General features: G+C 39.8%; 1 protein-coding gene across 2 annotated transcripts in view; it reads left to right on the top strand.

Annotated features, from left to right (window-relative positions):
- The window catches only part of pla2g7 (phospholipase A2, group VII (platelet-activating factor acetylhydrolase, plasma)), a 34,377-nt gene that overhangs the window by 17,844 nt on the left and 2,114 nt on the right, over positions 1-14,419 (top strand). For both annotated transcript variants that reach the window (XM_062034052.1, XM_062034053.1), the window contains exons 6-10: positions 659-812; positions 7,346-7,459; positions 10,128-10,219; positions 13,745-13,915; positions 13,984-14,132. In XM_062034052.1, coding sequence (XP_061890036.1) covers positions 659-812; positions 7,346-7,459; positions 10,128-10,219; positions 13,745-13,915; positions 13,984-14,132 — 680 coding nt within the window. The remainder of the gene's footprint in view (positions 1-658; positions 813-7,345; positions 7,460-10,127; positions 10,220-13,744; positions 13,916-13,983; positions 14,133-14,419) is intronic.

The raw sequence follows: 14,419 nt of genomic DNA on the forward strand, positions 1-14,419 counted from the left end.
GTAAAACTGTTAGTGAATGAAGCATACTTGTGTAGTTATTTCCCCATATTCCTGCACAATAAATCAGATATGCTAACACTAGCGAGCAGTTGAGAATATGAAGTGATTTTTGGTCCACAGCATATTTTGCTTTGTTCATTATTTAAATATTTTTTGCCACCTTATGTTGCATATTTTTTTATGAGATTTCCAGTTTATTTTATCATCTTTTATTACACCCAAAAATCTGGTTTCTTTTACTCTTTCAATGTCTACGCCGTTTATTTGTATTCGTGTTTGACTTTCCCTTCTACTGTTACCGAATATCATTATTTTAGTTTTACTGAAATTTAAAGATAGTCTGTTTTTGTCAAACCTTCTTTTTAATTTGTTAATTTCTTCTGTTATTATTTGTATTAGCTTCTGTGTGTTCTCTCCTGAACAAAACACAATTGTGTCGTCTGCAAATAATACTAACTTTAAGTCCTTTAAGTCCCAACAAAATATTGTATTGGTTTTGAAAATGAAAAATATCAAATGTTTTAACTTGGACACTTCTTCCGAAAGTTTCATCCAAATCCGCACCTAACATGTTGAGTTATGTTCCTATCAAACGAACCCTGACGATTACTTAACCCCCTTCTACCCCGCTGTCTTCTTTTCTGTGATTTTTCTGCAGAGACGAGTCTGCCTCCGCCACGTATTACTTTGGAGAAAAGGGCAAGTCCCGGCATGCACCAAACGCGTCTTTCTTAGGCGATCTGCTGATGGAATGGATCTATGTCAGAATGCTGCAGCCGGGAGAGCAAGAATTCCCCATCAGAAACCAGCAAGTATGAAGTCTTACCATGCCGTAACACAGAGGAACTTCCACTTATCAAATGCATTGTTTCTTGAACAGGCTTCATGAATAGAAAAGTTTGTATAGTCAAGCACATTTATCCATTAGAAAGAGTAAATATGAATTAAAGCTGCAAGTAGCGATGGACGGGACCGACTTTGAGGGCTCATAAAATCCAAACCGGAGCACTAATTAAAACTCTTTCATCAACTTTTAATCAGAAGGGTTCAATCTCTCTCCTGTGCTAATTTGAAGCTGACGCGACAAACACGCTCAGAGGAGATAATGTTTGAAAAAAGGTGACTGTTTTTACTCAACTTTTGTTTTGAAGGGGGAATTGCAAACTTCTTGTTGATTTTTGCTGGGGGTTGTCAGTGTATGAAATCTAGGTCTAAGTGAGAGCTACATAGAGGTTTTTGTTTCATGTCTCTACGACATTCCTACTGGGAGTTAGAGGCAGTTTTGTCTGTGTTTTCTTCCTAGGGGGCGCTAGAGCGCAATTTTGAGTTTTGGGGTTTGGTTTTTTGATTAGATCGCAATTTTCGCCAGTCCTGATGTGTGTGTCCAATTTGGTGAGTTTTGAAGCATGTTAAGGGGGTCAAATTACAGCTCAAAGAGGCGGCGGTATAATAATAAAACGCTAGAAATACAAAAGGGTCCTCTGTCCCAAAGGGACTCGGTCCTTAATAATGGGCTCCATATTTTAGTGAAGACAAAAGAAAGTGCTATACAGCACTGTATATCTAACATAAGGAGGTGATGGATTAACTCTTTTTTTCAACAAGCCAACAGAAGTCCCTTTGGTGCCCTCAAAACGATCAGAAATCACAAAAATCCTGAACTTTAAAAACAAACGTTAGAAAAGTAAAATCCACTTACAATAACATCGGCAGAGGAGCTGAAGAAGAAAAAAAACAGACAGCGGGAGACGGAAGAGGGCGGGGGGAGGAGTGGTGTGTGTACCTTGAAAGACACGATGCTGAACGAGAGGTGGTGTCTTTTCCTCCGCGGTGAAAGAAGTCTGCCATGGCATCTTTCGCCAGAAAAGTCCGGTCCATCACAATTAAAACATACTGTGGTATGAAGCCTGCGTCCTTGATTCTTCCATACTTTCAAGCACCATTAATGTACTCCACGCAAATACCATATTTTCCGGACTATTATATTTTGGAATTAGTCAGTCCTCCCTCTCACGTCTGCAGCTGGTCCAAAATGCAGCTGCCCGACTTTTAACAAACACAAGAAAAAGAGAGCACATTACTCCTGTTTTAGCCTCCCTCCACTGGCTGCCTGTGTCTTTTAGAGTCCATTTTAAAATTATCTTACTTGTTTTTAAATCCTTACATGGTCTTGCCCCACCTTACCTCTCTGAGCTGCTCCACCTCTATGCCCCCACCCGGTCCCTCAGGTCAGCTGATCAGCTGATCCTGGAGGTACCCAAATCCAAGCGTAAGCTCAGGGGGGACAGAGCCTTCTCTGTTGCGGGCCCAAAACTCTGGAATGATCTTCCACTTCATGTGAGACAGGCCCCTTCTTTGGCTATTTTTAAGACCCTTCTTAAAACCCATTTTTATTCACTGGCTTTTAACCCAGCATGAGACTTTAAACTGTTTTTAACTTTTAACTTTTTTAACTGCTTTTTATCTAACAAAATTGTTCTTAGGGTAATTTTGTATTTGCTTTTTTAATGTGTATTTTACTTCTGTTTTAAATTTTATTTTTTAGTCTGTCCTTTGCCTTTATTTCTTTGTGGTGTACAGCCCTTTGTTTTTCAACTGTGGTTGTTTTTAAAGGGCTTTATAAATAAAGTTGGTATGGTATGGTATGGTATAGAGAGTACATAAGCCGTACCCACTGAATTTAAGAAAACGTTTTTTTTCCATATATTAGACTATAAGCCGCAGATATATACGTTGTGAAATGAGTTATTTACACAGAAATATTTTGTAAATGTTTATTTACATACCTTAGTTGTTTCCAAACGGTGTCTGTAACACGACAGTAAAACGGCTAAACAAACAAAACAGAAGTTTCATTAAGAGGAGTGGTCCACTCTCGGCTAGCTCTCCAATAAGCTGAACAAACTCAATAAATCCACGGTGACGTTTTGGTGAATTTACTGAGGAATTTGTGGAACTGAAACAATACAAAAAGAATGGCATTGTAAGTTAATAATACTAACAGACACTCGTAAGTGTGTTAGCATATTAGCTTATGCTAATGACGCTAGCTTGATTACATTACGATAGCATGTACAAATATGCATAAAAACACTCCTACAAACATCACACATGGGACGCTTTAACAAGTAAGAATTGTTTTAGTTGTATTGTAAAACTTACAAACGTTGCTTGGAGTGATGAATGAAGAATCCATACGAGGAGAAACGCTATGAACGACTAGAGGACAAAACACATAAATCAGTCTTAGACAAGTGGCGGCCCGTGGGCCACATCCGGCCCAGTAAAGGTTTTCATTTGGCCCACCGAACATCACCCGGAGGCTTGATGAAACCATTCAAACTAGGGTTGATCATGTATGCAGTGCTACCGCCACCCACAGGGGGGCAACGAGGGGTTGAGTAGAAGAAGACAACCCTAAAAACAATCTGAATTGCAAAAATATGACTTAAAAACGACTGCACAACAAAGTATGAATGTTTTTGCCCCGAGTGACGGACACAATGTTCCAGACAAGCAGCAACAACGGTAGAAATCCACACGTGTAAGCTTCATCTCGAAACTTGGTCAAATATGTACGTAAATATTGTGCATAAAGATATTTAGTTTGTTTTGTATTGAAATTGTTGATTTTGAGTGTGAATGTTGTCTTGTCTATCTGTGTTGGCCCTGTGATGAGGTGGCGACTTGTCCAGGGTGTACACCGCCTTCCGCCCGATTGTAGCTGAGATAGGCTCCAGCGCCCCCGCGACCCCGAAGGGAATAAGCGGTAGGAAATGGATGGATGGATGGATTTTGTGATGTCTTTTGTATTCGTGGTCGTGGTTTTTTTTGTTTGTTTGAGTAACTCCAGCGATCAAAGTTTATTTTATACATGTAACGCTAAATTTGACCAGTAGAGGGCGATAACGCTACACCTTAGGTTTAGTTGTGATGAGTCACCCGCGATTGGCCCTGCGATGAGGTGGCGACTTGTCCAGGGTGTACCCCGCCTTCCGCCCGATTGTAGCTGAGATAGGCTTCAGCGACCCCCCGCGACCCCAAAAGGGACAAGCGGTAGAAAATGGATGGATGGATGGAGTCACCCGCGACCCCATAAATGGATGGATGGATGGGACACATACATGTTTGCTGTGGATAGTTAATTTCTATATGTGTAAACATCTGTTTATTGTGTGAATGTACTAACACTAAACCTATTTTATTTATGTACGTTAAACTCTTTTAATGTTTATTTTATGTTCATATTTTCAGTCTTACCTTACTTTTCAGTCTTAACTAAATGAAGAAGTGTAAAGAAATAAAACTGAGGAAGGAAAATAATTAAAAAGATGGAACCTCAATCTCTAACAAAACTTCCGTTTCTTCATGCTGTTAACTATCTGTCTAGCTGCACACGCTGGAAACAAGTGGCGAGGGCAGAATAATGAGTTTATTGCCGGAGCGGTGTCAAAGACAATGTGTTTACTTTGTAAGTAAACGCAGTCTCAAAGGATGACAAAACATCCACATTTCAAAACTGCGGCCCTCTTCATGATGTATTTGAATTAGAGATGTCCGATAATGGCTTTTTTGCCGATATCCCAATAATGTCCAACTCTTAATTACAGATTCCGATATCAACCGATACCGATATATACAGTCGTGGAATAAACACATTATTATGCCTAATTTTGTTGTGATGCCCCGCTGGATGCATTAAACAATGTAACAAGGTTTTCCAAAATAAATCAACTCAAGTTATGGAAAAAAATGCCAACATGGCACTGCCATATTTATTATTGAAGTCACAAAGTGCTTTTTTTTTTTTTAACATGCCTCAAAACAGCAGCTTGGAATTTGGGACATGCTCTCCCTGAGAGAGCATGAGGAGGTTGAGGTGGGCGGGGTTGGAGGGGGCGGGGTGGGTAGGGGGTAGCGGGGGGTGTATATTGTAGCGTCCCGGAAGAGTTAGTGCTGCAAGGGGTTCTGGGTATTTGTTCTGTTGTGTTTATGTTGTGTTACGGTGCGGATGTTCTCCCGAAATGTGTTTGTCATTCTTGTTTGGTGTGGGTTCACAGTGTGGCGCATATTTGTAACAGTGTTAAAGTTGTTTATACGTCCACCCTCAATGTGACCTGTATGGCTGTTGACCAAGTATGCATTGCATTCACTTGTGTGTGAAAAGCTGTAGATATTATGTGATTGGGCCGGCACGCAAAGGCAGTGCCTTTAAGGTTTATGGCGCTCTGTACTTCTCCCTACGTCCGTGTAGCACTCCGTACAGCGGCGTTTTAAAAAGTCATAAATTTAACTTTTTGAAACCGATACAGATTATTTCCGACATTTTAAAGCATTTATCGGCCGATAATATCGGCAGTCCGATATTATCGGACATCTCTAATTTGAATAGCCTTGACATAAATGGAAGGATACTGCAGCAGCTGCAGTGAGCAAACTTGTCCAAAAGATGGCGCCATAGTTCAAAGAAAAACACACCTTTTTTTTGTTTGTTTTTTAACTATTTGCATTATCGCCGTCAGCGAAGCAAAATCCATCAATTTATCGCACCGTTTTAAAAAACCGTAGAGTTCAAAGAGCAGGAAAAAAGCAGCGGCTTATAGGTCGGAATTTACGGTAGTCTTTTTTTATTTTATTTTTTTAACTCCACAGCGATTCCCTTTTCATTCTACGTTGGTCTGTTGTCTTTTTGGGACTTGTATTGAGTTAACAAAATTGACAAAACTTGTCAAAAGGCGAAAAAAGACGGGGAAAAAACAGCACACACTGAAGCACTGAAAAGTGACGAATGCAGAATACTAGGGATGGGGACCGAATCAGGTACCTTTTCTTGCACCGACCGAATCCCGCCGATTCTACCAGGCACCGGTTCACATAAAATCCAACACGTGCATGTGACGTCACGCCCGGCTGCCGACTCACTTCGGCACTTGCCGATCACTCCAGCAGCACTGAGAGCGGACCCAGGCAAACTACTCTCTTGGTAATGTTGCAATTTTCAATGCCAACACGGACTTACAAATCCCACCAACTCAAGTTAAAGTAGGGCTCCACTTTTCCAAAAACTGTGCCAGATTGATGCTAATATACATTGGCTTTGCTACTGACATGCTACCGATTAGCATTGGCCATTTTACATGGCGACTTCAACACCTCCAGATTTCTTAATGAAAATTACAACTGAAATTACAATCAAACAGCTTGTGCCTAATAAGTAAAATTCTTACAGTATTAACACTTTTTAGGGCGCAACAAAAAAACTATACACTACAGCAATGTAACATCTTGGACCTAATGTCGTACTTGCAAAGGAGATAAATAAATAAATAAAACACAAGACATAATGGGATAGCCGTTATCAGCTCATTTTTAAATGTTGAAATAAAGAGATTTTGTCATGAAAAAGCCAATACATTTTTTTTTACACACAAAAGTATCAACAATTCTTACCTTTGAGTACTGGTATCGGTTCAAATGTGAAAAGTACCTATCCCTAGTGTGCGCGGGGCATCAAGTGGTTTAAAGGGCGCCGCCTCCGCAACAACGCTGCGCCCTGCTTTTTGCCTGCAGGTGCGACACAAAATGAACGCACATGCAGAGACATGGTTCGCACACGGAGGCACATTTGGCTCCTTTTAACAGTTCGTAATTGGAAAAGTTCACAAATAGAGGGTTCCACTGTTTTATGTGTACTACTACGACTACTACTGTGGGTGACTTCAACCTTATGCCACTCAGACATTGTATTTCTAATACCGTAATTTCCGGACTATAAGCCGCACCTGACTATAAGCCGCACCAGCTAAATTTAGGGGAAAATACAGATTGCTCCATATATAAGCCGCACCCGACTATAAGCCGCAGGGTTTTGATGTGTAATTACTGTAGTATGTAGGGGTTCCTGCTACCACGGAGGGGATTGTCGGGACAGAGATGACTGTTTGGGAACGCAAAGCGTCCCATTTATTAACTATAAATCTTTCAATCATTCAATCAAACTTTCACATCTTTGACATGGCGAACAGCATTCGTGCAGAGTACAAATAATACAACGGTGCAAAGTAATACAAAGTGCTCGCCTGTACGTTATCAAAATAACCAGCCTACCGGTATATGAAAAGTCAGTCTTTAATCATTGTGTCATCGTCTTCCTCCTGCGTACTAAAACCACAGAAATCCTCTTTGTCGGTGTCGGAGAAGAACAGGCCGTAAATAAGCCGCACCCTTGTATAAGCCGCAGGGACCAGAACGAGGGGAAAAAGTAGCGGCTTACAGTCCGGAAATTACGGTAGTATTAAACAATGTCCTCACTTGCATCAAAATTTGATTTCTGTCCTTTTCCCAGGTGACTCAAAGGGCCGATGAGTGCGTCCGTGCTCTAAGTAGACTGGCAGACATCGACTCAGGGCTGCCGATGCAAAATGTTTTGCAGACACAGTTTGACTGGACGACGTTGCAGGTGAAGCAACTTTTATGCTTTTATGTTGTATTCATCCATTTTAAACCAGTCGACTGCATGTATAGTAAAACTCAGGACTGCAATCTATCTGCGGCAGTTCATTTGTTTTACATTGCATCCGGAAAGGAACAGCGCTTTACTTTTTCCACGTTATGTTACAGCCTTATTCCAAAATGGGAACAAATAATTTTGTCCTCAAAATTCTACACACAAGATCCCATAAGTTAAAGTTAAAGTACCAATGATTGTCACACACACTAAGTGTGGTGAAATTTGTCCTCTGCATTTGACCCATCCCCTTGATCACCCCCTGGGAGGTGAGGGGAGCAGTGGGCAGCAGCGGTGCCGCGCCCGGGAATCATTTTTGGTGATTTAACCCCCAATTCCAACCCTTGATGCTTAGTGCCAAGCAGGGAGGTAATGGATCTCATTTTTATAGTCTTTGGTATGACTCGGCCGGGGGGTTTGAACCCACAACCTACCGATCTCAGGGCGGACACTCTAACCCAGGGGTCACCAACGCGGTGCCCGCGGGCACCAGGTAGTCCGTAAGGACCAGATGAGTAGCCCGCTGGCCTGTTCTAAAAATAGCTCAAATAGCAGCACTTACCAGTGAGCTGCCTCTATTTTTTAAATTTTATTTATTTACTAGCAAGCTGGTCTCGCTTTACTCGACATTTTTAATTCTAAGAGAGACAAAACTCAAATAGAATTTGAAAATCCAAGAAAATATTTTAAAGACTTGGTCTTCACTAACTGACAAAGAAACAGATAACAGATTTGGTGTCCAGTTCAAAGTGTGACATGATTTATTTAAACATTTGAGAGTTGACTTTTATATTTTACATGAGTTATTTGTACAAACATGGTGCAAAGTAATTCATGATTTGTTAAAAAATGTTAGTGGCTAGCTAGTTAAAATGGGATATTGAGATTTCACAAGACTGTCTTAGAAGTGATCATTTGAAAAATGTGCAGTTAGAGAAAATATAAAAATAAAGTGTTGCATATTGATATTTATCTGTTTCTATATATATTTATTGTGAGAAATCATTAAGATGATCAGTGTTTCTTCAAAGATAAATATCATTAATTATTAATAATAACATAGAGTTAAAGGTAAATTGAGCAAATTGACTATTTCTGGCAATTTATTTAAGTGTGTATCAAACTGGTAGCCCTTCGCATTAATCAGTACCCAAGAAGTAGCTCTTGGTTTCAAAAAGGTTGGTGACCCCTGCTCTAACCACTAGGCCACTGAGTAGGTGTTTTTCAATGTTTTATTTTTTAATTTTGCAAATTTATCACAAAATTGCTGCCAAAAGTGCATCAACAAAGTATTGCACATAAGGTCTGAATATTTTTTTATTTTCTTTACTAAATAAATTTGCACAAAAAAAAATAAAAAAATTTAAATAGTCATTATGGGGTATTTATTTTGTGTAGAATTTTGAGGACAAAAATGAACGAATTCCATTTTGGAATAAGGCTGAAACAAAGATTTTTGTTTCATACAAATCCTTTATTTATTGAATCAAAAATACTGAAATTCCACGACATAGTGAAATTGCAAACAGCTAAAATTATACACAAAGCAAACTATAACCTGCTACCCATGAATATACAACAATTCTTCTAAAAAAAAAAGAGAAATATAATCTCAGAGAAAAATGCAATTTAAAACATCTGTATGCACGTACAACACTTAAGACCTTCAGTATATCAGTATGTGGAATTAAATGATGGAATGGATTAAGCAAAGCAATCAAACAATGTACTAATATGATCCACTTCAAGAAACTCTTCAAACTTAAAGTGTTTATTCAGTCATTGGTGTAGCATAATATTGTTTTTAATATTGTTTTTAACATGGCTGTGCAGCACTTTGGAAACATTCTTGTTGTGTAAATGTGCTATATAAATAAAGTGGATTGGATTGGATTGTTTACAAAGTACAGAGAAGAAGAACCATGATAAACATTCTGGATTTATTCCATCCATCCAGTCTTTCATTCTCAAAATAATCTTACTTATCTCATTATATGTAATATGACTAACTTCACCAATTATTATTTATTTATTTATTTTTATTGTGATTACTTATGGAGTATATTGTGAATAAATTGAGAACAGGAAGTGAACAACGGTTTTAGCAACTTTTATGTAAAAGAAAAGGGGTAGGATTAAATAAGCTCTGCTTCTTCCTACTCCTTTTCGAACATGTTGAAAAGAGAAACTGGAAATCGTGATGTATCATGTTGTATGCTCCAAATAAACTCAAACTCAACTCAAAAGTGAAGCGCTGTGAATACTGTCCAGATGCATGTTGTTTTTATTGACAGAAATTGAGTGAAAAAGCAAAAAACCAATGATTGAAATAAAAACGAACATCTGTCGCTTCTTTTTGTGCTTGGGCTTTTGACCCGCTGCTCGTGGAAAGGAGCAATGCGTGCTCTCACGTTGGTGTCTAAAAGGGTGGAATAAGTTTAGTCGCTTTTCTGAAAACGACAATTTAGAAGGGGCAGAATACCCGCTAAATATAACGGCAAGGCATTAAGTTGGCAACACTGATCCCCTCCTGCTGCTTCTTCTTCTTATTCTCTGGCAGAGCGGGTGTTAGCCGCCTGTGCTAGTACTTAATTCGAGTCATGTGCTGTCCTGAATACAGAACTCCATGGATCTGTCCAAAGTAGCCGTGATCGGACATTCCTTTGGGGGAGCAACCGTCTTAGAAGCTTTAGCCAAAGAGACTCAATTCAAGTGAGTAAACCCAAATTGTTTCCTTTAAGAGTTTCAGTTGAAAAACTGCTTATTATTATCTGTGTGTGTGTGTTGGTACTAGCGATGGGCAATATGCCCTAAAGTCGATATCTTGATATACAGTATATTGCGGCCCTTTGCATAGGGGTCGATATTCTTGTGTGGTGTTCGGGTCTGTGGGACCCGTTTTAATTTTTTATTAAAAGAAAAATGATACAATTAATTTTTCAAACTGAGACTCACTGACTTTGGCTCATTTTCTGTGAAGAACATATATCAGAATACATATTTAATGACCACACACACCATACACCCCCCTACACATTTCTATTACATATAAGATGTCCGGGTCAATAGAAGTGTGGAAATTGATGTTCTGTGTACCACACCCCCCGTCACATAAACCGGAAGTGAAACAGCTGATCATCCTTTACAATGTAAAATGTAATAAGATAAACACAACTCAACATAAACACAAATAAAATAAAAATGTATCTTATGAATCCAGAACAATATTTAGTATTTCCTCCGCCAAGAAAGTATATTGTTTCTATTTATTTTAGTTATCAAAGAAATACAGCTGGGTTAAAAGATTTTAGTGTATAAATTAGTACTTTTTGAGCACATTCAACAACAGAACGATAATAATGATAAGCGTGATCATTTTAGCCATTTTGTTTATTGAGAACCTACTTTATTGATTGTGGTTGTTTTTATTCAATTGCAAAATGGCCTGCTAGGACTGTGAATCTTTGGGCACCACACAATTCGATTCAATTCTTGGGGGTAATGATTCTATTCAGAATCCATTCTTGATTCAAAATGAGTAACATTGGGTGCCAGTTCTATGATTAACTACATTCGTCCATAAAATAAACAGCTCCGATCAATTTCTATATTACTTAAAATAAAACTGGTTTTGTTTAATACAATTATACCCAAACATGAATTCATAAAGTGGCTGGAAAGGACAGATTTTGGAGAAAAATGTTTTTTTAATCGATTAAGAATTGTTACACATAGGAATCGTGATTGATTTGAAAATCAATTATTTTTTACATCCTTTGGTCCACCACGTCGTTCGTTAGTATTATCATTTTTTGTGGTCCGCAATATTATTTTATTGTGGACTGCTACCTCATTTTAATGTAGCCTGTCCCTTAAAGTAGCAGTAAATTGGAAAAACAGGTTGCCTGTATATTGAAGCTATTATCATATATATCTGATTTATGACACAAAAGACTTCCAAATGTCTATGAATGTTCTCATTCATCCAGGTCATTGTCATCTCAGGGCATTCAATCGGTCGCAACTGGACTTTATGGTTTGTCTTTGAAGACGTTCCGTCGCTCATCCGAGTAGACTTCATCAGTTCGTGCTCATAGACTTACACTTACAGAGCCTCCACGTCGGGGTTTACCGAAAACCCACACACGCCGATCAATACCTACTTTTTGACTCACACAAACCGGGCGTTATAAGAACCCTACAACACAGAGCTGATAATGTTCCTACCAGCCCACAGGCCAAATACAAACCCCGTTTCCATATGAGTTGGGAAATTGTGTTAGATGTAAATATAAACGGAATACAATGATTTGCAAATCCTTTTCAACCCATATTCAATTAAATGCACTACAAAGACAACATATTTGATGTTCAAACTCATCAACTTTTTTTTTTTTTGCAAATAATAATTAACTTGGAATTTCATGGCTGCAACACGTGCCAAAGTAGTTGGGAAAGGGCATGTTCACCACTGTGTTACATCACCTTTTCTTCTAACAACTCTCAATAAACGATTGGGAACTGAGGAAACTAATTGTTGAAGCTTTGAAAGTGGAATTCTTTCCCATTCTTGTTTTATGTAGAGCTTCAGTCGTTCAACAGTCCGGGGTCTCCGCTGTCGTATTTTACGCTTCATAATGCGCCACACATTTTCGATGGGAGACAGGTCTGGACAGCAAGCGGGCCAGGAAAGTACCCGCACTCTTTTTTTTTACAAAGCCACGCTGTTGTAACACGTGCTGAATGTAGCTTGGCATTGTCTTGCTGAAATAAGCAGGGGCGTCCATGAAAAAGACGGCGCTTAGATGGCAGCATATGTTGTTCCTTTCAGCATTAATGGTGCCTTCACAGATGTGTAAGTTACCCATGCCTTGGGCACTAATGCACCCCCATACCATCACAGATGCTGGCTTTTGAACTTTGCGTCGATAACAGTCTGGATGGTTCGCTTCCCCTTTGGTCCGGATGACACGATGTCGAATATTTCCAAAAACAATTTGAAATGTGGACTCGTCAGACCACAGAACACTTTTCCACTTTGCATGAGTCCACCTTAGATGATCTCCGGCCCAGAGAAGCCGACGGCGTTTCTGGGTGTTGTTGATAAATGGCTTTCGCTTTGCATAGTAGAGCTTTAACTTGCACTTACAGATGTAGCAACGAACTGTATTTAGTGACAGTGTTTTTCTGAAGTGTTCCTGAGCCCATGTGGTGATATCCTTTAGAGATTGATGTCGGTTTTTGATACAGTGCCGTCTGAGGGATCGAAGGTCACGGTCATTCAATGTTGGTTTACGGCCATGCCGCTTACGTGGAGTGATTTCTCCAGATTCTCTGAACCTTTTGATGATATTATGGACCGTAGATGTTGAAATCCCTAAATTTCTTGCAATTGCACTTTGAGAAACGTTGTTCTTAAACTGTTTGACTATTTGCTCACGCAGTTGTGGACAAAGGGGTGTACCTCACCCCATCCTTTCTTGTGAAAGACTGAGCAAACACCAAATATATTATCTTGGTAGCATATTCAACTGAATATGGGTTGAATATGATTAGCAAATCATTGTATTCCGTTTATGTTTACATCTAACACAATTTCCCATCTCATATGGAAACGGGGTTTGTAGAAAGAGCATAGGAATTTGAGGGAAGCCCTCAAAGCCTGTGGGTACCCCAGCTGGTCATTTGTGAAAAGTGCATCCAGTTCCAGAAATAACAAGAACAGAGTGGCTGAGGAGGAAAAAGGTGACGGACGCAAAAATATTGTCAATCCATATGTATCAGGTCTATCTAGGAGAAACTCAGAATCATTTCTAATCCAACACAACATCCCAGTACACTTCAAAGCAGGCCACACCCTGAGACAGAGACTGGCGCATCCTAAAGACCGGACACCCCCAACCCACAAAAACAATCTGGTGTATGCTATCCAGTGTAATGATGAATGCACTGATTCATATAAAGGAGAAACAAAACAACCACTAAGCCCACACATGGCCCAGCATAGACGGGCAAACTCTTCAGATCAAAATCTTGTTAAAAACAACAACTTAAAGCCTTGCCCATACGTTTAATATTAATCTTTTAAATAACTTTTACTGCAAATCAATATCGACTCCAAATATCAGTTATCGGCCTCCTTGACTAGTAATGATCTGTATCCGTATGGGCCCTAACAAAGACACACCTATCCAATTGTACCAGAACAGTAACTTGCCTATTCTGCCTGGCCGTCAGGTGTGGCGTGGCGCTGGATGCCTGGATGTTGCCGTTAAAGAATGACACCTTCCCTGGAATAAAGCAGCCCGTCTTTTTCATCAACTCGTGGAGTTTCCAGTGGGCTGAGAACGTCAAACGCATCGAAATGTTGCTCGCGGCCGACACGCGCAGGAAGATGATCACCATCAGGTAGCTGCGCGCTGACGCCGACTGGCGGGAACGGTTCTCTGGTTCCAACCACTGTCTTTGATTGTCAGAGGCACCGTGCACCAATCCTTCCCTGACTTCACCTTTGTGACGAGAGAGTGCATCGGCAAGCTGATGAAGCTGAGGGGCGACCTCGACCCAGAAATGGCCATCAACCTCTCCAACAAAGCAACACTAGCCTTCTTGCAAAGACACCTTGGTAAGTCATGTTTGCCATCCGGTGGATCTCCTCTTTTTCTGAACTCTGCACTTTACGACAATTTTAGTCAAGTCGTTTACAGAAGGTAAACGTCCTAGGCTATAGGCTACTGGGAGCTTGCAGCTACACATCAGCTAAGCAAGCTAGCAAACAAAGTTGGAAATGAGAAATAATCATTGAACAATATTGCTTATATTTTAAACAAATGATTTACAAAAGGTAAACATGCTAGGCTAAAGGCTACTGGGAGCTAGCAGCTACACAACAGCTAAGCACACAAGCTAGAC

The sequence above is a fragment of the Entelurus aequoreus genome, linkage group LG23, assembly GCF_033978785.1.
Source record: "Entelurus aequoreus isolate RoL-2023_Sb linkage group LG23, RoL_Eaeq_v1.1, whole genome shotgun sequence".
Classification (NCBI taxonomy): Eukaryota; Metazoa; Chordata; class Actinopteri; order Syngnathiformes; family Syngnathidae; genus Entelurus; species Entelurus aequoreus.